Below are 26,946 nucleotides of genomic sequence, written 5' to 3' on the forward strand. Positions count from 1 at the left end.
TTGTTGTTGCATTCCAGTACATTTTTTTCCAAAAGGATTTCATTGGTGATGTTCTGGTTGATACAGTATAAGGATACATCACAACCTTTAAGTCGGTTTTTGGAGGTTTTGTAGTTCTATTAGCGTGTATTAGTAATTTTATATTAGTAACTTATCAGATGAGTATAGGCGTGAAAATTACGTTTTGAAAATATATTTGTAGTTTAGAATTAATAATAATAACAAATTAATTTAAATATGTCAATATAAGTTATTAAGAATATCAAATAAAGTTTTGATTGAAGTGGTTAAGAAAATATATTATAAATACTAGTGGCATAAGCTCAAATCTCAATATATGTAAATTTTATATATTGTTTTTATTAAAAATGTAAAAATATAATTCATTTCAAATATGTAAAGAGTAGTTTAATTTAAATAATAGTACAATTTAAACCCATTTCAATCTTACATAGATCAAAGGAAATACAAATACCATAAATTCACACGATGGATATCACCACATGCAACTATCTTCCGCCATGACGCCACTAAATTGTATACAAGATCGACCTGGGTTCCTTTGGTTTAAAATCGATCTAAAGGGGAAGAGGTAAAGGGTTAGATTTGAGAGAGGTGAAGTTTTAGAATTGGGTTAAAAATGAAATAATTCAACATCAAACCTAATATTACATAAATAACATTAATTTATAACATCTTTAGATTTTCACAAATATATGTGGATTCGGAATTGACCATTAAAACTAAGACTGATGAAGAAAAACACAAGGATAAATTGATTTCTTCTTCTTAATCTTTTCCCTTGGGTTATACAAACCTTAGTAATGGAAGCTGAAAATTTTCCAAGTGTTTTTAGACTTAATTGGTTCTATAATATGGACTAAAATCTTACAGTCTCCCACTTGGCTCAATGCAATAAAACATAAACTTTAATAGCACAAACATTGAGCATAAATAACAAATTCTAATATTCATTACTTTTACGTGAATTGCAAATGTATGGTTATACATAGCTTAAGTCACATATCTACAACATTACAACTCAATAATTGAGCTCAAAATGTAATATACATACATAAAATTTGTACAAGAAACACAATAATTGAGCTCAAAATGTCACATTATCATAAAATATCATCCATCAATACAACCAAGACCCATTTTATGTACATACTCTTTAAATGTCTTTTAAGTGTAACATCAAACTACATGATCAAAAAAAATTTCTAGATCCGTCCCTAACTATAATGCCAAACTACATAACTAATCTTATGGCTTTTCTTATATTTCTTGTAGCTTACTATTTTCAATTACGTCTTTGCAACTTCCTATTATAACATCAATTATCACTAGGGATGGTAACGGGACAGGGTGGAAGTAAATTTTCATCCACCTCGACCTTGACCCTGACCCAAAACTTAACAAATCCACCCCGACCCTGATTCTTGAGAAAAAAATTACCCCACGAATCTAAACCCCGAGATTTAATAGGAGACCTGACTCCGACCCGATCGAACCTGAATTTAATTTAATTGTTTTATTTTTTTATTTTGAAGCAAATATGATTATTCTTCTTCTTCTTTTTGTTTAGACTTAAAACTTGATATATTTAATTATTGAAAGCAAAAACTTACTTGCTAGAGTTTGTGTGACCTGAATCCTGTCACTTATTGAAGAAATAAATAGTTCGAGGCCGTAGCCCGCCACAAATCCCCATTAACCACAAAGCTGGACTGGGATTGCGACCGGAGGTACGGACAATACAACATAAGTTGAATCCGTATAGAACTATTCTTCTTCTATTTGACTTTAATTAGAAAAGGGTTTTCAACCCTTAAATAGATGTAATTGAACTCCTCTTGTATCATTCGTTTTTCAACATTAATGAGTTTCTCCTCCTCTACTTGTGGTTTTCCCGAAAGGGTTTTCCATGTAAAATTTGTGTGTTCTTATTTTTCCTTTTCTTATTGTTTTACGATTGTTCTACCGCCATTATTTTACATAGACTCATTTGGAAAACTGATTTCAGTAAGTATTTAGCAAATACGACTTTCGCAAACAATCATTAGAAATATATTTGTTTGCTTTCATAATACACTTAAGAAATTACTTACTTTGTAGCGAAAAACCTTTTCCGGAGTTTTAGTTTTGAAAACCAAAATCCGTATTGTTGACTTAAGTGATTTTACAGTCTTACGTTAGAAAATATCAATTACTAACTAGTTAAGCAAAAACCCAAAATGAATTCCAAACGGATTACAAACCCAAAAGGTCAAAACAAATAATTATGAAATTCACCATATTTACATTAACTGCAAAAACAATCCAAGCTCACATACATCGTCAAGTCCTAAGTTAGAGGTTTACCTGAACAGACAATGATAAAACAGAGGGGTGAGCTATGAAGCTCACTGTATAACTAAACTCAAACAGAGATAAAACAAAACACAATATACAAATCAGAGTAACGCAGAGAATTTCATAATGATCATATAACCAGAGCGGAACAAATCAAAATATCATAGAGATTTTCATAACGATCGTATAACAGAACAGATGATGTATGATTATGCCAATGCAGTGTTCTTCAGAAAATCAAAATGCAGATTTATTAGAAAACATCCTATCCAACTTTACTACACACCAAAATGGAGTTCCCCAGAACTCATCCAACCAAATCACACCAGCAGATAATTATGGACAGTGCCACCAGAATTACAGACAAGTTGTCAGCCAGAATTGTGGATAAGCCACCAGATAATGTAGATCATTAAACTGTCAGAAACTTTCTCCTTTCACATCATCTTGAACCCCATGCAATGTGTCATGGTATGTATATTCAGAATTAGAATTAGAAGCATGTAGGGCATGCCATCGTACAATAACAGAAACAGAAGGTATGAGAATCCACACTTTGCAAAACAGATTTATCAAATCTTAATGAATCATATCAGATTTGCCATGAAGTCACATGCATGGTTACATATCAGAATCAATATCAGACACAACAACATATTCGGATACCACATGTTCTCATCCAACATAGTAACACAGAAATGAATCATCAAAATTAACAGAGCACGAATCATACCTTAAACACGTCTCAAACAAAAACACATTATACGCTAACAGATCATACTTACTTAGCTTATATCATATCAATATTACATATAGATAACAGATTATGCATCAAGAAATCATCAAATATCAAGTTTTATAGCTTGTTTTAGATCATACGGACCATACGAAAGGCCTACGTTCTATTCGAACGACTTCTACGGCTCTAGGAAAAATGTTTTGACTTTTGGCCCACACGCCCATGTGGATTCACACGGCCTACATGGCTGCACGTGTGGCTCAAGTCAGAGAGTTACACGGTTTAGACACACGCCCTTGTGACTCACAACCAAAATAGTACCTCACACGACCTAGACACATGCCCGTGTGACCTAATTCAAAAAGTTACACGTCCGTGTGGCATTAACAACCATGGATTCCAGCCTTCGCCATTCACAGAAAGCTTAGTTTTCATTACACACCTGATACAGTTTTGATGTAGAAGCAACAAAGGTGATCCCGAAACCTAAAAACGACACTCAAACATCCAATCAGACGATTAATTCGGAATCAAATCACTAAAATAACATCTAAAACCAAAGTTATGTCGAAAAAATTTCAACACAAAACCCCAAATCAAAACTTAGCGTCAAACGAATCAACCAACACGTAATTCTTAAATCATTAGAGGGACGTAAATCTCGAGATCTTCCCTAACAAAGATTTATGCAAGTCAGAAGTTTACACCACACAAAAAGGAATGTAATTTCGTCTATTAACAAACTTGAACAAAACTCAATAAAGAACACTTACACAGTTTGATTGAAAGATCGACAGCACAATTGAACTTAAAGCAACAAATTGGAAACGATTCAAGCAGCAAACTAAGGGTGGAAGAATATCACAACCAAAAAGAAAAGAAGAAGAAACGATAGAGAGAATAATTGGAAGAGGAACGTGAAAAGAAGAAGAAGTTTTTGGGAAAAACTTAATTAGTTTACGGAAAATAAAAACTACCTCACAAGGCAGCAAAAAAAAATTCTTATTACTTTCGTAGAGACTCAAACACAAAATCAATTGTATACAGAAACTTAACCACAGAACCACTAAGCTCATCATTGTCCTTAATTGAGCGAAAAATAATATATAAACTAGATACTCAAGAATAGGGGTTCAGACAAAAATAGCAATATTTCAAAAGAAATGGTTCAAACCTAGAACCACACCTATCTATTGAACTAGATTAATTCACTTGTCAAAATTTCATAATCTTAAACTCAAGACGTAACCACTCTGAGCTTCACTAACTCAATTTCTTCTAATACGGTTTTTGAGATATTACAATTATCAATTAATATATACATATATTAAAGACATTTTTATAAATATTTGGGGACAAAAAAAGACGGATTTATCTCACACTTAACCCAACTATACTTTCTAATCTCACCTCATCCAATCTGCTTAAACCCAATATTTATTTTAAAAAAAATTCGGGTGAGATGAGAAGTTGTTGGATTTAGATTTTTTTACCATCGTGTAGAAACCATACAGCATGCATTTTCAACTTTACCAACCCTCATTTAATATTCTTTTCACATTCGGAAGTTGTTTTCGTTTTTACTATATGTTAGTTACAAATTTGATTTTGAGAGTGGACCTGACAATGAAAATAAAATTATATAAATTCCGTCACATTTAATTGTAACCTATTATAAAATTATATAAGTTTCGTTTTTCCCATTTCAACTAATTAAAAGTTCAGTTAAATTAATTTTTTTTAATTTACTTAAATATGAGTAAGTATTTAATACATTAACATACAGATGAAAGCCAACTTAAATTTATATTAAACTCAAAAAGTTTTTTGTTTTATTTGAGAAAATCAAGTCGACTAGCCAACTTAATCCGAGGATATCAAGTTGAGTTGATTAGGTGAATTGAGGTTATATTAATCCGAGGATTCAAGTATCTGTTTATAAAACACCAATAGAACCAATTACTCACCACATGCATTGATTTTTTATTAGATTAACGACGCATGCAACAGTAGTACTAAATTGAATTTAAACACATCGATTAATGGGCTCAAGTGTAGTAGCATACATACAAAGTGTCTAAATCCGACTAACTTAACAATTGCTATATTTAAGTATTTCAAACTGAAAAGCAAATACAGCCCAAAACAAATAATATTAGTTCAAAATAAAAAATAACAAATAAAAAACCCAAATAACTAAAACCTAAAACCAATAAACAGGCCAACAAACCCATTAGCCTAATACCCAATTCAAACCCAATAACCCAAAACTAACCCTAGCCCAAAACAAAATGAAAAACAAAACCCTAGTAGCAGCCACCAGCAGCCGCCACACCCCAACAGCAGCCCCCGCACGCACCGCCTTCTCCGCGTATGCCGCCACGTTTGTACCTGCAAAAAGGACTAGGAGAGTCCAAAGGCAAAGAAAACAGTGTAAAAAATAGAAAAAAATAGAGAAATAGGTGATATTTTCGGGCTATAAAAAGGGCCCCGATTTTGTGTATTTTTACTTACGAATGAATCAAAAGAAAACGATAAAAAAGTCCGTTCAAATACAAGCCATTTTTGAAGGTAGATATTTTTACCTTCTGATTTTTTTATTTATTTAAACAACCGAGAATATAAAAAAATAAAAATAAAAATTGTACCTTTTTGCAAGGGAGGTGCCGATTCCAATGAAATTTGGTGTTTTCTGGTGCAGGAGTTGAAAAACAAAAAATATTTTTTGATTTTTCGCCATCATGACGCAATGGCGCCATGATGGTTCGACGTTAGAGCTGGGCCGGATTCTGGAAAATATCTTGAAGGAGGAGGGTTTTTTTTTTAAGTGATTTTTTGTTTCTTTGAAGAGGAGGAAGAATGAATTTTTTTTAAAAAAATTGGGTTTTAAAAGCAAGTGAAACGGCGACGTTTCGGGCCGCTCTCTATAGCCCCAAAACGACGCCGTTTTGATCCTTATGGCCCCTAACCCGGGTGTCGACCCAACCCAGGGAAGGATCCGCGTGTTTTCTATTAGTGGGCTATTTACGCTTTAAGTCCTTCTTCATTTTCGATCTATTTCAATTTAGTCCCTTTTGCACTCTTTTCTTTATTTTCAAATCGGGCTTCAAGTTTTTTTTGATTGGCAATTTAGTCCCTAACACGCCAGTCCTCTGGGGACGCGACACGTGTTTAGCAATTGGACTTATTGCTCATTTGGCCCTCGTTTCTTCGCGCGTATTACAATTTAATCCTATTTCGATTTACCCTTTTAATTTATTACGAATTTTACTCCAAATTTTATTCTTATTTCAATGTAATCCTTGGATTAATTTTTAATTTTACTTTATTATTTACCAATTAACTTGTCTTTTGTTTTCATTTTTAGTTAATGTTATTTCTTATATCTATTTTTCATGTATATTTGAACCTTAATATTTTTTTCCTTATATAAGTCTTAAATATAGTCATATGTATGTTTTATTTACGCACTTATTATCTTGTTTTGATAATATTTTTACTATTATTATAATCATCATCATTTTCATCATTTTTTACTGTGTTATTTAATATTCCATATTAATATTTTATTTATCTATCTACTTACTCTCATTTCTTAAATCATCATATATCAGTTCTTATTTTATCATTTTTTTATATACTGGCTTGTTTGTTTTGTTTTATTTTGCCATTATTAGTGTTTTTAAAAAAACTTTCTAGTTTTAGACCTATTGTTATGGTTATTATACATTCGTTATTATTCACTTATTGGTTGATAATATTAGAATTGAAATGAGCTAGGTTATATTATTATCGATATTGTATGTGCAGCGATTTGCTTATTTGTAATCATTCGATAATTTAGTATTTTATTTGCATATCACTCTAAATATTGCATAAATTTTTTGTCCAAATTCGAAGAAGAAGTTTTTTAAAGACAAAAGAAAATATTTCGTATCTTTGGAATACGAGAAGTCGTTCCCTAATTTACAGGGTTTCGATTTTCTGGAAAATCTAATTATACGAACCATTTTTAAAAAATACATTTTAAAAAAATAATCTCGGGATCAATAAAGGACCGTGTTTTAACTTACGAAATATGGTCTTTTCTAAAATCGGGATGGTCAAAATTTCTAAAAATAAATAAATTTTTGGGTGTTTATTCTCGTGTTGGGATTAAAGGTATTGTGTCCTAACTCATAGGATATAATTCTTTTTCTCGATTAATGTGAAATACACCATTTCTTTTTTTAAGTGATTTTAAAAGGATCATATTTTTAAATTTCTTTTTGAATTTGTAATTTTTTTCGACATCAAGACATTAATTAATTGATTAGGTACCAATTTTGGGCGTGACGATGGTGCTAATCCTTCCTCGCATGTAACCGACTCCCGAACCCCTTTTTCTTGATTTTTGTAGACCAAAATCGTTATTTTAATAACTTAAAATGATTAATCTCAAGGTGACCCCGATCACACCTCAAAAAAGGTTGGTGGCGACTCCATTTTCGTTTTAAAAGTCGACCCCATTTTTCAAAATAAAAAAGGTTTCGACAGCTTGGCGACTCCACTGGGGAATTTAGAGTCGAGTCATAAATTAATTAATTTTTGTCTTATGGTCGACAAGTCAAATTTTGCTTTAAAATTCATGATTTCCCCTTCGCATTCATTTGTTTTCATCAGGGTATGCTTGCTCGGTTGGTTTAAATATTTGCATCTCACATTACACGAGTTTGGTGATTTTACCCCTATAAGTGGGAGCGAGAAACTAGTCCTTCGTGAGGTTTTCACCTCCGTGCAGGATAGTGGACCGCTTTCTGAATACATCCATACCTATGTCTTCGTGAGATTTTCATCTCTGTGCAGCCATAGGGAAATGTATTCCCCTGAACTGAACTCGGTCCATATGAGCCTATAATGGGTGAGGATCGTGGAATCTGCTGGTTTGGATACCTTTGCTCTAGAAACTAAACCTCATGTAGTAAGCTTTAGGAACTTGCCTTAGGTAGAACTATACCAAACCCTTGTAAATTCCTGAATGAGTACTTTATTATTTCCTGTTTGTGTTGAATTCTGTTTTTATACATGATACTAACTTTTGTGTGTTTTGCTTTGATTGCATGGCATTTTGACTGCATAGCATTTCATCCTAAAAGGCATTGGTTCATATTCGGTTACTATATAGAGAGCTTATCATGGAAAATAGATTTCTTGATAAGGTAGAGGATAATGCAGCTGTCCAAACTTGGTCTGAGGCAACACAGTAGGAAAAATGTGATAGTTTGGCTGAAGGATATGTATCAGAGTTGTGGGACTTCACTCGTATTAGTGTAACCCATAATAGTCTGCAGAAGTTAAAGGAAATCTGGGATCAGTGGAATGATGAGGCAAACAGTTTTTTTCCTCTAGCTATGGAGATCTGCCTTATCTGCTTGACATAAAGGTGGATAAACACTTGTTTCATGCCCTCGCCTAGTTTTGGAATCTTGCTTACAGTTGTTTCACTTTTGGGGGAGGTGATCTGGTACCTACTGTGGAGGAATACATGGTTTTAATTTATTCCTCAAAGATTCAAGCAGATAGAGCTTACTCGAGAGCTGTTAATGTCCCAATATTTTTGAAGAAATTGATAAATATTATTGGGATGAGCGAGCAATGGGTCGCAGCACGGATTAAGCAGAAGGGGGATAGCAAATGTATTCCTTGAAAGAATTTGAGGGATCTAATTCTAGCACACTCAAATACGAAGAAGAAAGTTGATGTCTTTGCCTTGAGTGTCTACGGCTTAGTTGTATTTCCCAAAGCCTTGGGACACGTTGATGAAGCATCACCGATCTTTTTGACCGACTTGATAAGAGAGTTACATCAGTCTCAGCAATTTTAGCAGAAACCTTCAGATCGTTGAATGAATGCCGGAGAGCAGGTGATGGTAGATTCATCGGATGTGGGCAGCTCCTTTTAGCATGGTTCCACAATCACTTTTGGAAAGTTGATAAGGTTTATTATCGGGTCTTCTCCGAAAATTATTCACCTCTGAAGGAGATAGTGACTATACCAAGGCGGGATGATATCTCGGAGGAAAAATGGATGGCAATTCTTTAGAATCTTCAAGAAAAGGATATCGAATGGAGAGCTCCGTGGATGCTGTAACAGCCTGATTTTAGGCCTAATCGGAACTGTAGTTTTGGAACCACAAATTTGATGAGGAAAAATTTACTTTTTTATTATATTTTTATGGTCTAAAATTTCAGGGAATGATTTCATAAAAAATTCATTCAAAAATTTCGACGTTTGGGCACTCAATTTAGCTAAAAGGACTAAATTGTAAAAAGTGCGAAAGTTAAGTTCTACATGTTAGAAGTGTCCAATTGTTATGAAATTTTAAATTGGAAGTCCTTAAATGGTAATTAGACCATTGGTTAACTTGTTGGACAAAAATGGATAAGAGATAAGTGAAATAGGATATTTTAAGTTGGGGGCATTTTGGTCATTTAGTAATTAAAAGAATTAAAAAGGCCAAAATAGCCAAAAATTTGTCCATCTTCTCCATGATGAACGAAAATAGAAATGGGAAAGCCCTGGTTAGGGTTTTCAAGCTTCCAATCTCCATAGTAAGTGATTCCAAGCCCCGTTTTTAATGTTCTTTACGTTTTTTAAGTCTCGGTAGCTTAATTTAGCTTATTCTAGTAATAATTTAACCTAGGGTTTATATTTGGAAAAATACCCATAGGTGAAATGTGTTTATTTTGATGTTTCATGGTAGAATATGAAGCTTGAAATTGTGTTAAACAATTTTTGCTAAGCGATTTTCAGTGAAAACAAGTGAAACGGCATAATCGGTAAAAAAATATTATTGTTCATAAGTGCATGTTAGAGCAAGAATTTGATGTTTCTATAGAAGGGGAAAATATTCAGCATGTTATAAAACATAAGAAAAAGGAATAAAGTTTAATTTCCGAACCTAGGGGCAAATTTGTAATTTTGTGAAACTTTAGGGGAAAAATGTATTTTTTCCAAAATATGATTTTTGGACTGGGTTGAATAATATTAATGTTGTATAAGCTAAATATGTTATTATAAATCGAGAAAGATGAGAAATTGACATTGATTGGTAAAAAAAATGAGAAAAAGTGAAAATTCCCGGTTGAACCTTCGGAATGAAAGAGATACGAGTGAAGTTGCTAAGTCACGTGTGTAGTACTTGTGCAGGCTACTACGTGTACCGGAATGACAGGTCGCATGTGTAGTACTATGTGCAGGCTACTATGTGTACCGGATAGCTTCGATCACGTGTGTAGTACTATGTGCAGGCTACTATGTGAACTGGGTATCATTTATTATAAGGTGATTGCTATGTGTTGATTCCACCATGTATCTGTTATTATTTCGAAGTGTTCATCGGGAAATTGACTAAGTGTAATTGAGTGATGAATATATATGTGGAATTGAATTGAAGATTGACTTGAAATTGGAAATGAGAAATTGGATTGCTTTGAATATAGTGATAAATTGAATGAATTGTATCTGAATTGAAATGAACTATTGGAATGAGATGTGAAAAAATTCAATGGAATTGAGATAGTGAAAAGTGAAATTATGAAAAATACATTTTACAACAAAGCAGTTTAGACAAGAACAGTTGTGTGACTTTAAAAATCACTTAAAATGGTGAAAATTGAATTATAAAGTGAATAAGATATGAAATGAAAGCTTTATGAGTCTATTTTTACATAAAATAAACAGAGCAAGCAAAAGAGTTATATATTTTGAGATATTTGAATTTAGTGAGGCAGGTTCGGATTGATTTCAGAATCCCCTATTCTAAATTTGGAAAATAATAAAAACTTGTAAAAAAATAATTATGAGTTATAATTTATATGCTTAGAATCCTTAATGAGTCTATTTTCAAAAGAAACAAACACAAATATCATCCGAATTATGTACAATGAGATAATTCATTTTTAGTGAAGAGAGGTCAGAGATGTTGAGCAGTGAAATAGGGGTCACTTTAAAGAATAAACTGTACTAATTGGCCAAGTCAAAAGTTCTGAAAATTTTATGGTAAGAATATATGTGAGTCTAGTTTTGGGTAAAATTAACAGATCTTAATTTGGAGCTCTGTAGCTCCAGATAAATATGATTTAGTGACTCTGACTCAAATAGACAACTTTGAATTTAAATATAAGTGAATAGTGAAATTATGTATAATGCTATTTTAGCATGTTATATACATAAAGGATGTGGGATGGAGAGGAGGAGGAGGACAATAAAGTATATGAATGAATTGTGTATAATTGGTTATATGCCTGATTATAATCGATAAACGTTGAAATAGGATTGATGTTTATATTGGTGCATTACTGGTCATAGTAAGCTCATGAGAGAAAATAAAGTTTCATAGCATATGTGTGTTGTATATTTGGCATGAAGTGATGTCATGAGTGACTCATGAATTAACTCATGTTGGTAAGTTGATGCATAATTATAGTATTCAAATATATACATATTTGTAATATTTTTCTATGTGATTCAGAAAAAGAGTAATAAATAGCATAATGAAAATTCGGCCATAGTGCTAGTTTATGTTAAATGAGTGTTTTATGGCATATGTTAAGTAATGGAATGTTATAAATTTTGAGGTTAACTTGCTAGTCAAATAAATGACAAATGAATTGATTGCGTATTCGTAATTTTGACATATGCTTGGTATATGAAACGTAATAATATATGCTTGAATAAACTTTAAGTATTCGAATGACATGGATTTGATGGTGATAAGAATCGAATATTGAATTCATGAAGCACAGGTGATGTATTATTGTTGTGTGCTAGCTTGGTTCGAGAAATTGATTAGGTAAATGGTAAGTGGAAGCATTTATAGATTTAGAAGAAAATTTGGAATGAATATGAAATTTAGCTCAATTAAATGATTTCACCAATTAAACATTGTGTATACTAGAATGTGTTAGTGAATTACATATTTGCAAATTAACATTCGAAGTTCGGTAAGTGATATATGAAATTAACATGAAAAGATTTATGATTGTTATTAATATTGATTCTAACATAAAGTGGATTCTTCAATATTGGATTGATTTAATGAATATATTGAGCATATGAATGGGTATGTATTGGGCTTCATATACCCTAATTAGCGACTCGAAGATAATAATTTTAAAGTTTTTAATTTGAATGAAATCTTATAACTCGGTTTAATATGTCTATAGTGTATTTATTCTGGTAATGCCTCGTACCCTATTCCAGCATTGAATACGGGTAAGAGGTGTTACAATGTGACATCACCAGATTCGGCCCTAATGTTTAGGCCGGGTTTGGGTGTTACAGATGCTTCCAGATGAGATCTTATATAGATGTGGTAATTTTGATTGGGTCTCTCTACTTGGGATTTAGGGAGCTGTTGGCTATGCACCGTTGCTAGTGCTAAGACAGTATAGGTCAAGGCAGTTCGTACCTGTAACTCAAGGGCTAGTTCAGTGCGAATTTTCATATAAAGGCGATGGTTACAAGAAGAAGATTCGAGAAATGACTAATGTATGGAATATTGGTAGTAGGTCCGATAACGACCCCTGAATATATCGAGTGGTGGGGTAGAAGGATTAATGATAACATCTCTAGGCCAAGTCAGGGAGACAGTCAGCCGACACAAAAACATTCGCAAGTTGTCCCCTTCGAGTTAGAAATTATAAGGTAGGATTTTAAAAGAAAGAATTCAGAGTTAGAAAAGAGGATAGAACAAATGGAAGAAGAGAAGATGAATTTGAGACTAGACAATGATGTTCAAAAGCTAGAAACTGAGAAATTAAGAAAAGGGAAGAATAAGGCTGAGGGAGATTTGGATAGTTTAAAAACAGACTATAAGAGGTTGCGTTGTTCAATGAAAGCTGCCGGGTTGGGGAAAACTTCAGAGCAGTGGTGTCAAGAAATTCAAGAGGAAAAGATCAAGGCTGATAGATGGGAAAGGAAGTTCCAAGAGGCCCAGATGTGAAATGAGACCCTAAAGAAGAGTTTGTTAGAAAGCCGAAATGAAAAGGGTGAGCTAAAAGCTAGAGTGGGTGAACTTGAGAAAACTCTTCATCAGTATCGAAACCGTAATTCTGCAATGGAGCTAAGAGCGAGCTTAGGCAAGATTGAGCAAATGAAAAGAAGAGTGGAAGAATTAAAAGTGGCATTACAAAACTGTGAAATGCGGATTGAATTCCTTGAAGCCAGTGAAGAGCGTCAAAAAGAATAACTCATTTGTTGTCAGAGCCAAGTCAGAGAAAAAGATCACATTATTAGAGAGGCTATGTCTCAGATTCGAGAGATAACCGATTACTTACAGACTTTGGCAATAGAAGCTGATATACTGAGTGTAAAGTACGAGCTGGAATCAGACCGGAGGCAGGAGTTAGCTTCGCTGCTTAGGAAAAATAAAACTTTGTGTGTTAGGGCTAAGCCATATATGTAATTTGTTTTATGTAAAGAATTTTGTTTTGTGGTAAAGTTTTCTAAATGGAATTGAATCAAAATTGACGTCTTTTTGCATTCACCTCGTGCATTTGCATTACCTTACATCATATGCATTAAAGTCCACCAAAAGGTCCTAATTGGTTAAAATCATTTTAGTTTATCTAGCAACCGGCAAAAAACCTACCAACCAAACATCGTTACGGTACCCGAGCTAAGACAAAAGACATGGACCAAAGATTAGAAAAACTCGAACAACTTCAAAGAGATATGCAAGACCAACTACAAGCGCAAATGCAAGAGCAGCTAGCTAAAATCCAACAAAAAATTACAGACAAAATTCTAGAATCCCAAAGAAACATGATGACCCAGTTGACCCAATTTTTGATTGGGGGAATAGATAAAGGAAAAGGTCCCATGACCAACCCTGATGAGGATAATGAGGAGCCACTCTATCCTCCAGGTTTACTCAACCAAATATACAAGCCCAAGCTGAGATGTACCCGCAGAGACCATCCGTCACAATTAGGCCTCAGCAATCTCAGGCGGGAGGTTCGATGCCAATGAACTTTCAAGCTAGATCAGGTTCAAATCCAGGAAATAGCCTAACTAATCCAGTGATCCCTGATTTTGATGAAGTGACAGAAAAGGAAAAAGTTAAGGCGGAATTGCCAAAACAGCTAGAGGACATGTGTAGATGGCTAGAGGAAAAATTCAAAGCGATGGAAAATGCTGATAGTCATCAGGGAGTTGACGCTAAAGATCTGAGCTTGGTTCCATATTTAGTTCTTCCGTATAAGTTCAAAATGTTAGAATTTGAAAAGTACAATGAAACCAGTTGCCCTGAAGCTCACATCACCATGTTTTGTAGACGAATGGCTGGATACGTTAACAATGACCAACTACTAATACACTGCTTCTAGGACAGCCTGGTGGAGGCAGCATCCAAGTGGTACAACCAATTGAGCTGTACTAGGATTAGTTCGTGGAGGGACTTAGCACAAGCATTCATGAAGCAGTATAGTCATGTTACGAATATGACTCCTGAAAGAATTACTTTACAAAACATGGAAAAGAAGCCTAGTAAGAGTTTTAGGCAATATGCACAGAGATGGAGGGAGGTTGCCATCCAAGTTCAGCCACCGCTCCTAGAAAAGGAAACCACGATGCTCTTTATCAACACATTAAAAGCCCCATTCATCACACACACATTAAGAAGTGTCACAAAGAGTTTTTCAGATATAGTCATGAATGGCGAGATGGTTGAGAACGCCATAAGATGTGGGAAGATAGATGCCAGGGAAAGTAACAAAAGGTCAGCCTCAAGGAAAAAAACGAGGTGAACAACACGAGTACATAAAACAAAGGTTACTTAAAATTGATCACGGTAAATCAACCAGAAAAGGGGGTTGCCAATCAGCAATGCTCATCAAGGCAGGAATCTGGTACAAGACAAAAAAAATGAGAGGCTCTAGTTCACGCCAATTCCAATGTCGTATACGGAGCTATATCAAAGTTTGTTCGATGCAGACGTCATTTCCCCTTTCTATTTAAAGCCCTTGCAGCCTCCATCCCTAAATGGTATGATGCAAATGCACAATGCGATTATCATGCTAGAATTACGGAACATTCTATAGAAAATTATACCACTTTTAAGAAATTGGTTGAAAGGTTCAAAAATATGGGTATTGTCAAATTTGACGATTTATCCAATACAGAAAATTCGCTACCCAATCATACTGTTAATGGGGTAAACATGATGAGTGAAGCTATGGGGAGAAGAATCAAGGCAGACATTGTAAAAATAAAAACTCCCTTGAGAAGGGTCTGGAAGGAGATGATCAAAAGAGGGTTAATTGATTTAGATTTAGGGAAAAGATGTGAAGAGACAAGGAATTACTGTGAGTTCCACCATGAGGAAGGGCACAAAATCCAAGTGTGCAAAGAGTTTAAAGTCCTAGTTCAAGGCATGATGGATGATAAGGAAGTAGAATTCTATAAAGAAATCAAGGAGGAGGGAAGTATATGTGCATCCGAGTCTACAATGAAGGTTTCGAGGGTGAATCATCTTGTGGTTATCATATCAAAACCAAAAAATAATGACGCTGAGGTACTAGTAGCACCTACAATCACAATTTAAAAACCCTCAGCCTTCTCTTACAAGGATAGCAAGAAGGTCTCGTGGAACTATGAGTGCAATGTAACCATTCCGGGAGCGGAGACTTTAGTCGGTGCTTCAAAAGAAGATCAGGGTATAGGTTCTTGTACACGTAGTGAGAGACATTACGACGTGATAAGTCCCTAAGCAGAACCTATAAAAGGATAGGAAATGGCAGAACAAAAGAAAGAGGAAGTAGTCGAGCCCATCAAAGAGCCAGTAGGAGAGGAAGAAGCCAAATAATTCCTCAAATTCTTAAAGCACAGTGAGTACAACGTTGTAGAACAGTTGCGTAAACAACCATCTCGCATATCTATACTAGCTTTGCTCTTGAGTTCAGAAGTACATCGAAGCGCGTTAATGAAAGTGTTGAATGAAACATATGTAGCCAATAATATCTCTGTCAATAAATTAGATCTGTTGGTTAGCAATATAAGTGTCGATAACTTCATCTTCTTCAATGATGATGAAATACCACCTGGAAGTATGGTGTCTACTAAAGCTCTGCACGTTACTACCCGATGCAAAGGGTACACCTTACCTGGGGTTCTGATTGACAATAGATCAGCATTAAATGTACTAGCCATGTCCACACTTAACAGGTTGTCAGTGGATAGCTCGCATATAAAGTCATGCCAGAATATAGTAAGAGCATTTGATGGCACTAAAAGGAGGGTTAAGGGGAGAATTGAAATACCCTTATTAATTGGTCCAACTGTCTATGAAGTAGATTTCCTTGTGATGGACATCAAGCCTCCCTACAATTGTTTGTTAGGAAGACCATGGATACATTCGGCAGGGACTGTACCTTCGTCATTACATCAAAAGCTGAAGTTGATATCAGAGGGTCGATTGGTGACGATAAATGCCAAAGAGGATATTATTGCGGTCGTAACCAGTGATGTGCCATACTCAGAGACAAATGATAAGGCAGACGAATATTCTTTCCGGTCTTTAAAGTTTGTGAATGCAACATTTATTACCGAGGGGGGCAAGATTCTGATGCCAAGAATGTCCAAAACTACAAGAATGGGTCTACAATTGATTGTAGGAAGAGAAGCCTTACCGGGAAAAGAACTGGGGAGACATCTTCAAGGAAGAGTTGAGGCTCCAATGCTGAACGACAAGCATGATCGTTTTGGCTTAGGGTACAAGCCAAGTACAAGACAAAGGAGGAAGGAGTTAGAGAATAGGCAAGAGAGAAGAAGGGCACGCATGAGTGGGGAGGAAATCAAGTGGGAACCAATGATATACCACAGCATATCTGAAATTTTTGTGTCAGGAGGGATTATTCATCCCGAGTGACAGACGCCGATGAGAGAAAGTATTGAAAAAATGTTGGGAAGTGTTCATATTAATGTCATTCATGAAGAAACAACTGAAAGAAATATTGTGTTAGATATCTGCCCTTATGAACCTGGAAGCGTGCTAAGCAATTGGACTGCAGAAGAGATCCTTATAGTATTTTGAGCTTACTCCGAGTAATGTTCAGAACACTCTTATTGCTTTTAGCCTAGAAGTGATAGGAAACCCTTTGTTAAATAGGCTCATGTCCAAACATTATTATTTTAATGAAGTATTTTTTTTTGCAATCATTTTGAACATATATTCTTTCATACAAGTAATTATTATGATTCTTTCATTCTTTTGGATTTTCTTCCAAATCATTCTTTCATCCATTCATAATTATACTATACAAATAATTCATAAATTCATCCATTCTTTGTATATTCTTTTATACCTACGATAGGTCCCTAGATATCAATGACATGAGTGACGCTGCTGCAAACTCGAAATTTCCTTTTGAACGAGATATGTGTTTAGAGGGATCGTATGACTTTAAAGATGACGTAGACTGCGGTTTATCTCCGGACTTGTTGAGGATGGTAGAATAGTAAGAGAAACAAATCCTACCTCATAGGGAATCGATAGAAATTGTGAGCTTGGAAGAAGGAAAAGATGTGAGGATTGGAACTGGCATTGCTACAAAGACGAGGCGAGACCTCATTGAATTACTCTAGGAATTCAAAGATGTCTTCGCATGGTCATACCGGGATATGGTCGGGTTAAGCATTAACATTGTAGTGCATCGCCTTCCTATAAGAGAGGATTGCAGGCCAGTTCAGCAGAAACTCCGGAGGATGAGGCCTGATATTATGCTAAAAATAAAGGAGGAAGTCAAAAAGCAGTTTGATGCCGAATTCTTACAGGCGATCAAGTATTCCAAATGGGTAGCCAATATCGTCCCAGTCTCTAAAAAGGATGGAAAAGTACGAATGTGTGTGGATTATAGGGACCTGAGTAGGGCCAGCTCAAAAGATAACTTCCTATTGCCTCATATTAACACCTTGGTGGATAATATAGCTGTCTACACTCTGTTTCCCTTTATGAACGGCTTCTCCGGATACAATCAGATAAAGATGCATCCTGAAGATATGTGAAAGACCACATTCATCACCTTGTGGGGAACATTTTGCTATAAAGTGATGCCATTTGGTTTAAAGAATGCAGGAGCAATGTATCAAAGAGTCATGGTAGCCTTGTTTCATGACATGATGCATAAGGAAATTGAGGTTTACGTCGACGATATGATTACAAAATCCAGAACAAAAGAGGAGCATGTTCAAGTCTTGAGGAAGTTATTCTTAAGATTGAGGAAGTTTTAGCTCAAGCTCAATCCAGCAAAGTGCACTTTTGGTGATAGGTTAGGAAAGCTGTTGGGTTTTATGGTCAGTGAAAAAAGAATCGAGGTCGACCCAGACAAAGTCAAGGCGATACGAGATTTACCTCCGCCATGCACTCAGAAGGAAGTTCGAGGTTTCTTAGGAAGATTGAATTACATTGCTCGGTTCATTTCACAACTAACCGAGAAATGTGACCCCTTATTCTGTCTTTTAAAGAAACATAATCCAGGAGAATGGGATGAGGAATGCTAGGAAGCTTTTGACAGGGTAAAACAGTACTTGTCCAATCACCACCTAGTCCGGATAGGCCACTAATACTGTATTTAACGGTGTTTGACACTTCCGTGGATGTGTGTTAGGCCAACATGATGAGACAGGAAAGAAAGAAAGGGCAATATACTATCTCAGTAAGAAATTCACTGACTGTGAAATGAGATACTCGACTATTGAGAAATTATATTGTGCTCTGATTCGGACAACTCGGAGACTAAGGCAGTACATGTTATACCATACAACTTGGCTAATTTCAAAATTAGATCCTTTAAAGTATGTGATGGAGGCGATTGCTCTGAATGGGAGGATGGTCAGGTGGCAAATATTACTTTTCGAATTTGATATAGTATATGTGAGCCAGAAAGCCGTGAAAGGGAGTGCAATAGCTTATTTTCTAGCTAGCGGAGCCTTGGAGGATTACGAGCCTTTGAATTTTGATTTTCCAAATGAGGACCTGATGTATGTGGCAACCACTGAGGAAAACCCCCAAGTGGATCTCATATGGAAGCTAAAATTTGATGAAGCTTCAAACGCTGTAGGTAATGGAATTGGGGAAGTCCTGGTATCCCCAAGCGGATATCATTATCCTTTTACTTGCAAATTGGATTTTGATTGTACAAACAACATGGCAAAATATGAAGCATGCATCATGGGCATTCGTGTAGCTATAGAACGTGAAATCAAGGTATTAGAAGTATATGAGGATTCAGCATTGGTGATATACCAACTCAGAGGTGAATGGAAAACGAGAGATTCCAAATTAGTCAATTATCAGAAGCTGGTTCTCGAGTTGATTGAAAAGTTTGATGACATTACTTTCTGTTATCTCCCACGAGATGAAAACTAGATGGCTGACGCATTAGCTGCTCTAGCCTCAATAATCAAAGTGAACAGACAGGAGGACATGAAGTCTATCCGGATGAGCATCTATGAAACCACAGCTCATTGTTGCAATATCGAAGAAGGAGAAAAGGATGATAGCCCTTGGTATCAAGATATATTACGATATGTGAAGAATCGTGAGTATCCTGACCAGACAGCTGAGAATGATAAGAGGACTCTGAGAAGACTAGCCATTGATTATGTCTTAGATGGGGAGATCTTATATAAAAGAGGAAAGGATCAAGTACTATTAAGATGTGTGGACGCTGTGGAGGCTAAGAAGATCTTGGAAGAGGTCCATGAGGGTATTTGCGGAATGCATGCCAGTGGTTTCACAATGGCTAAACAAATTATGAGATTCAGATACTACGGGTCCACCATAGAAGGAGATTGCATCAATTATGCCAAGAAGTGTCATAAATGCCAAATTAATGGAGACAAAATGCATGCACCGCCTTTACCTCTTCATGTTATGACTTATCCATGGTCTTTCTCTATGTCGGGTATGGATGTTATCGGTCCAATATCACCGAAAACTTCTAATGGGCATCGTTTCATTTTTGTGGTTATTGATTAGTTCATTAAATAGATGGAAGTTGCTTCGTATATTAATGTCACAAAGTCAGCAGTCAGCAAGTTCTTGAAAAGGGAGATCATATGTCGATATGGAATGCTTGAAAGAATCATATCTGACAATGCGTTGAATTTGAACAACAGCTCAATAGCAAAGGTCTGCATTCAATTCAAGATCAGACAGCATAATTCATCACCGTATCGCCCAAAAATGAATGGTGCAGTGGAAGCGGCCAACAAAAATATCAAGAAAATTGTGGGGAAAATGACTGAGACTTACAAGGACTGGCATTAGAAATTACCATTTTCCCTCATTGCTTATCGAACATCAATCAGGACTTCACCGGGGCAACGCCTTTCCCCTTAGTTTATGGTATGGAGGCAGTTTTACCCATTGATGTTGAAATTCCTTCTCTCCAGGTATTAGCTGAGCTAAAGTTGGACGAAGCAGAATGGGTTCAATCTTGATACGATCAATTGAACTTAATAGAAGGAAAAAGGTTAAAAGCTATTCAACATGGTCAGATGTATCAAAGGCGAATGATGGGGGCCTACAACAAAAAGGTTCGTCCAAGAGAATTCCACAAAGGGGACCTAGTGTTGAAAAAGATCCTTCCAATACAAAAGGATTTTAGAGGAAAATGGATGCCAAATTGGGAAGGTCCTTATGTCGTAAAGAATGCCTTTTTCGGAGGAGCATTGATCTTGAGTGAGATGGATGGTAAAAACTTGCCAAATCCCGTAAACTCAGATTCAGTCAAGAAATACTTCATTTGAATAAGAAGGAAAGACCAATGTGAAAACTCGCAAAGGGCACTTTGGGTTCTAAAAAAAAAGACCAATGTGAAAACCCGCAAAGGGCGCCTTGAGACCAAAGGGGATTTGAGTTGAAAGCCCAAAAAGGGTGGCTTAAATGTTGATCAAAATGAGGCACGAGATGATCAGAGCAGCTCAAATATTGATCAGAATGGGGCATGTGACATTTAGGGCATCGACAAAGTACTGTAGATCTCCTAAACACATGACAAACTCAAAACGGTTCTTAGAAGTTCGTACGGAGAAGTTCAAGCTGCGATATCTAGGGTACCTAGTCTTCATATTACTTGTATTGGATTAGCCATTCTTGGAATACTTTATTCTTTTCAAGATGTGTGTACTCAATCAATTCCCTTTTATTTTTTATATATTATCCTTGATAATTTATTCATTCCGAGCTATGCTCCAAATCAATTTTATTCTTGTCCAGTGTTATGACCTTTTGACAAGCATGTTGCATTGGAATAATGATTAATGGACTAACAACACTTTCATAAAGGAAGTTCTGCATATTACTCTGGAAGTTTCTAAATAATACAAGAACTTAAAGTAGGACTATTGTTTAGAACGCACCCGGTTGGGAATATCTGAGAGGAAAGAGTCTAAATTAGGACTATCCCTATGGATTTTGTTGCCAAAATATTGATTGAACAAAACGACAAAATGTCGCGTTGGTGATAAAGCTTAATTGAACGGACAAGCAATGATTGCCAAGCAATAAAAAGAGGTTTTTTGGGAAGAGGAAATTCTACATTGGTAACACGAAACCCTAGTAGTGATGTAAATGACCAAGGTGATGGGAGAGAGGATTCACATCCTATACTCCTAAATTACAGTGGGAGGCGGATGGTTCAAATTTTAGTCCCAAACTTACAGTGAATTGAACCTTGAAGATTACAGTGGATCGAGCCTTGAAGATTACAGTGGATTGAACCTTGAAGATTACAGTGGGGACAATCCGGTTAAGTAAGATATGAGTGTTACCGGCTGAACAAAATGGCGTTCTGGCGTGTTGGTAATAAAGCCTTAATGAATAACGAGCTATAACAATTCAAGCATTAAGGGATCATTTGCATGACATACTGCATTCATGCATGCACATTTAGTTAGGAGATTTTGATTCATTTTGATCATAACACCCTAGTCATTAGGCATAAATAGGCCCATGAAATGAATTTTACAGGTCATGTTCCTCAGAGAACATATCGATGAAACCATAAAACCTATACCGTTGAAGTTTTAGTGGAACAGATTAAAGCTGAAAGTGGCGAATCTTGTTTCCCTGGCATTGGAACAAATTAAAGCTAAAGGCAGCGAATCTTGTTTCATTGGTGTTGCAATAGATTAAAGCAGAAGGCATCAAGTCTCATTTCCCTGGCGTTGCAGTGGAACAGACTAAAGCTAAATGTAGCGAATCTTGTTTCCCTGACATTGCAGTAGAGCGGATTGAAGCTGAAGAGGAGCAGATTAAAGCTGAAGGCAGCAAATTCTATCTCCTTGGTGTTATAATGGAGCAGATTAAAGCTGAGGGCAGCGAATTTTATCTCCCTAGCGTTAAAATTGGAGAAACTAATACTATCTCCCTGGAGTTGTAGTGGAGCAGAATAAAATCTTAGATCTTATCTCTCTGAAGTTGCAGTAGAGCAGATCGCATCAAGTCTTATCTCCCTGAAGTTGCAGTGGAGCAGACTGAAGATGGAAAATTTTGTTCTCTTAAAAAGCTACGGGTTACGAATCCTATCTCCCTGACATTTTAGTGGAGTGGATCGAAGCACCAATTCCTATACCTCTGAAGATGCAGTAGGAAGGAATGAGGCTACTGGAAGAAGAGGAGCACCAAGATTCAACATGACCGGGCAAAATAGGTCATTTCCAAAGTCTTTGCTCCTTTCCCGGTACATGATAACAAGCAAAGAGAGGCAGTTGTAATACCCAATTTACCTGGCCCATAATAAAAATCAAATACAGCCTAAATCAAATAATATTAGTTCAAAATAAAAATAACAAATAAAAAACTCAAATAACTAAAACCTAAAACCAATAAACAGGCCAACAAACCCATTAGCCCAATACCCAATTCAAACCCAATAACCCAAAGCTAACCCTAGCCCAAAACAAAAATGAAAAACAAAACCTAGTAGCGACCACCAAAGACCGCCACACCCCAAGCAGCAGACCCAGCAGCGCCACCTTCTCGCAGATATGCATACGTTTGTACCTGTAAAACAGACTAAGAGAGTCCAAAGGCAAAGAAAACAGTGTAAAAAATAGAAAAAAATAGAGAAATAGGTGATATTTTCGGGCTATAAAAAGGGCCCCAATTTTGTGTATTTTTACTTACGAATGAATCAAAAGAAAACGGAAAAAAGTCAGTTCAAATACAAGCCATTTTCGAAGGTAGATATTTTTACCTTCTAATTTCTTATTTTTTATTTATTTAAAAAATTGAGAATATAAAAAAATAAAAATAAAAATCGTACCTTTTTGCGAGGGAGGTGCCGATTCCAATGAAAATCAGTGTTTTCTAGGTCCGAGGGTTGAAAAAACAAAAAAAAAATTTGAGTGATTTTTTGTTTCTTTGAAGACGAGGAAGAATGAATTTTTTTAAAATTTTTTTGGGTTTTATAAGCAAGTGAAACGGCACCGTTTAGGGTTGTTCTCTATAGCCCCAAAACGACACCGTTTTGATCCTTATGGCCCCCTAACCCGCGCGTCGACCCTACCCGGGGAAGGATCCGCGTGTTTTCTATGAATGGGCTATTTACGCTTTAATTCCCCATTTTCGATCTGTTTTAATTTAGTCCCTTTTGCACTCTTTTCTTTATTTTCAAATCGAGCTTCAAGTTTTTTTTATTGGCAATTTAGTCCCTAACACGCCAATCCTCTGGGGACACGACACGTGTTCAGCAATTAGACTTATTGCTTATTTGGCCCTCGTTTCTTCGCGCGTATTGCAATTGAATCCTATTTCGATTTACCTTTTTAATTTATTACAAATTTTACTCCAAATTTTATTCTGATTTCAATGTAATCCTTGGATTAATTTTACTTTATTATTTACCTATTAACTTGTCTTTTGTTTTTCGTTTTTTAGTTAATATTTTTTCTTATATATATTTTTCATGTATATTTGAACCTTAATATTTTTTTCGTTATATAATTCTTAAATATAGTCATATGTATGTTTTATTTACGCACTTATTATCTTGTTTTCACAATATTTTTACTATTATTATAATCATCATCATTTTCATCATTTTTTTTTGTGTTATTTAATATTCCATTTAATATTTTATTTATCTATCTACTTACTCTCATTTCATAAATCCATCATATATCGGTTCTTATTTTATCATTTTTTTATATCTTGGCTTGTTTATTTTGTTTTATTTTACCATTGTTAGTGTTATTTTATTTCATTGTTTTTTTGAAAACAATAATCAGATTGGATTTTATTTAAGAGACAGGAAAAATATAGGCCTTAACTTACAGGCCATAACTTACAGGCCAGAAAAACAATAGCTTAGAAACAAACCAGAGACCTAATAAACCAAAGCCCAAAAAGAGAAAAAACTAAACAATAAATAAACGGAAAAATTCTAGAAAAACTAAACAATAAAGTTCTGTAAAACACATTCATTATTTATCACTATTCCCAATCTGAAAACGCTTTGGAAAAATCGTCTTTTCTTATCATCTGACATTACTTGTTAAAGACGATTCCAGATTCCCAAGGAGAGCTTCTTAGCCGTGCCTATTGATTATCCACTCTAACCTCTCCATTTTCCATCTTCACCTACCATTTCCTTCAGTCTGGTTCTCTCACATTATCCCTCTCCTTCAATTTTTCTGCATATTCGGGGACTCTTCCTATGAGGTAAACTTCCTTCTTGCTTTTCATTGATTCGATTGCAATAGAATGTGCTAGACGATTTGCTGTTCGTGGAGTATACTCAAAACTGTATTTTTGAGTTTTAAGCAAGATTTGTTGAATATCATGTATATACGCCCCTATCAATGACTTATCTTGGCTCTTTGTTCTGCACTTTTTGATTATTGTTAATGAATCCCCTTCAATGATAATGTTTCCCCATTTCATGTCTATGCCGAGTTGAGTTGCACTTCTACACGCGATTGCCTCAGCAGCAAAGGCAGAAGCGACTTGATTGTGGATTTTCGAGCATGCCAGGAGAACCTTTCCTTCGCTGTTCCTGGCCACAATACCGAGCACCGCATGAGAAGATCTCACATCATATGCAGCATCAAAGTTGATCTTCACAAACTGATCAGGTGGGTGCTTCCATTTACTGACAACTGGAAAAACTTTTGGCCTTCTCGTTTCGATCTCATTTAATTCAAGAATATAACTGTGGACAAAGTTTACTATCTCTTTTCCAGATTTACTGACCTTCTTATGCACTCTTGCGTTTCTATCTCCCCAGATTGCCCATAAAGTGCTGCAGAAAATCCTACACTGGACTGGATTACTCTGTTCAAAGACCCAAACTAGCCACTTTGGGAACTCCAAATTATATTCAGATAGAAAAATCTGGCATGCTGATTCTCCCCATACTGATACTGAAACCGGGCATTCTCTAAATAAGTGATTCATCGTCTCTGTCCCACTCCCACACCTCGGGCATTTTTTATTTCATTGTTAGTTTATTTGTTTTTTAAAAAAAAATTCTAGTTTTAGACCTATTGTTATGGTTACTATACATTCGTTATTATTCACTTATTGGTTGATAATATTAGAATTGAAATGAGGTAGGTTATATTATTATCGTTATTATATGTAAAATGATTTGCTTATTTGTAATCATTCGATAATTTGGTATTTTATTTGCATATCACTCTAAATATTGCATAAATTTTTCGTCCAAATTCGAAGAAGAAGTTTTTTAAAGGCAAAAGAAAATATTTCGTATCTTTGGAATATGAGATGTCGTTCCCTAACTTACAGGGTTTCGATTTTCTGGAAACTCCAATTATACGAACCATTTTTAAAAAAAACATTTTTTAAAAATAATCTCGGGATTAATAAAGGACCGTGTTCTAACTTACGGAATACGGTCTTTTCTAAAATCAGGATGGTCAAAATTTCTAAAAATAAATAAATTTTTGGGTGTTTGTTCTCGTGTTGGGATTAAAGGTATTGTGTCCTAGCTCACAGGATATAATTTTTTTCTCGATTAATATGAAATACACCCTTTCTTTTTTTAAGTGATTTTAAAATGATCATATTTTTAAATTTCTTTTCGAATTTGCAATTTTTTTTGACATCAATTAATAGATTAGGTACCAATTTTGGGCGTGACGAGGGTGCTAATCTTTCCTCGCATGTAATCGACTCCCGAACCTATTTTTCTTGATTTTTGTAGACCAAAATCGTTATTCTAATAAATCAAAATGCTTTATTAAAATGATTAATCTCAAGGTGACCCGATCGCACCTCGAAAAATATTGGTGACGACTCCATTTTCGTTTTAAAAGTCGACCCCGTTTTTCAAAATAAAAATAGTTTCGACAAATTTTGAACGAGATTAATGTAAGACTTTGAAATTTTGTCAACAGACTTCTTTTAGAGATTTAATCGATTTGGAATATCAAAATGTGTGATTGGTTTTGGTGGGAATACAAAGTACAACATGGGTGGGGTTAGAAGATTCTCCAATTTCAAGCCCAACAAACAACTTGGCTGAGTTTGAATGTTTGGTGATGCCCAAAGCTTTATACAGTGGGCTTCTCCCCTAATTTACGTACCATCCTAGGGTTTAATCGGGTCCGACTCCATCCCACTCTCCATGAAACTAATCTAACTTCAATTTTCATGCCAAAAGAACTGAAGAAGGCTTAGTTGTTTTTGAAAATATGTCTGTTATTTAGACTCGGATTTGAAAATTCAATTTCTTTATTTGTATAACAAATAAAATGTAATTTGAATTTGGACAAATCCCTAAGTTGAAAGTTGTAAAAGTTCAATTTTGGATTTTAAAATGCATTTTAAAACTTAAAAT

The 26,946-nt window shown here is 35.3% G+C and overlaps 2 protein-coding genes across 2 annotated transcripts; one reads left to right on the top strand and one right to left on the bottom strand.

Moving 5' to 3' along the window:
- Positions 1 to 18,938: 18,938 nt before the first annotated feature.
- On the top strand, positions 18,939 to 19,505 carry LOC128042549 (uncharacterized). The gene has a single exon (XM_052633930.1). The coding sequence runs from the start codon at positions 18,939 to 18,941 to the stop codon at positions 19,503 to 19,505; it is 567 nt and encodes a 188-aa protein (XP_052489890.1).
- Positions 19,506 to 23,063: 3,558 nt separating this feature from the next.
- LOC128042550 (uncharacterized) lies at positions 23,064 to 25,541 on the bottom strand. Its single transcript, XM_052633931.1, has 2 exons — positions 24,756 to 25,541; positions 23,064 to 23,147 (listed from the first exon to the last, which is right to left on the bottom strand). Exons 1-2 carry the CDS (start codon positions 25,539 to 25,541, stop codon positions 23,064 to 23,066), a joined length of 870 nt encoding a protein of 289 aa, XP_052489891.1.
- Positions 25,542 to 26,946: the final 1,405 nt, after the last annotated feature.

The sequence above is a fragment of the Gossypium raimondii genome, chromosome 7 (genome assembly GCF_025698545.1).
Source record: "Gossypium raimondii isolate GPD5lz chromosome 7, ASM2569854v1, whole genome shotgun sequence".
NCBI classification, from domain to species: Eukaryota; Viridiplantae; Streptophyta; class Magnoliopsida; order Malvales; family Malvaceae; genus Gossypium; species Gossypium raimondii.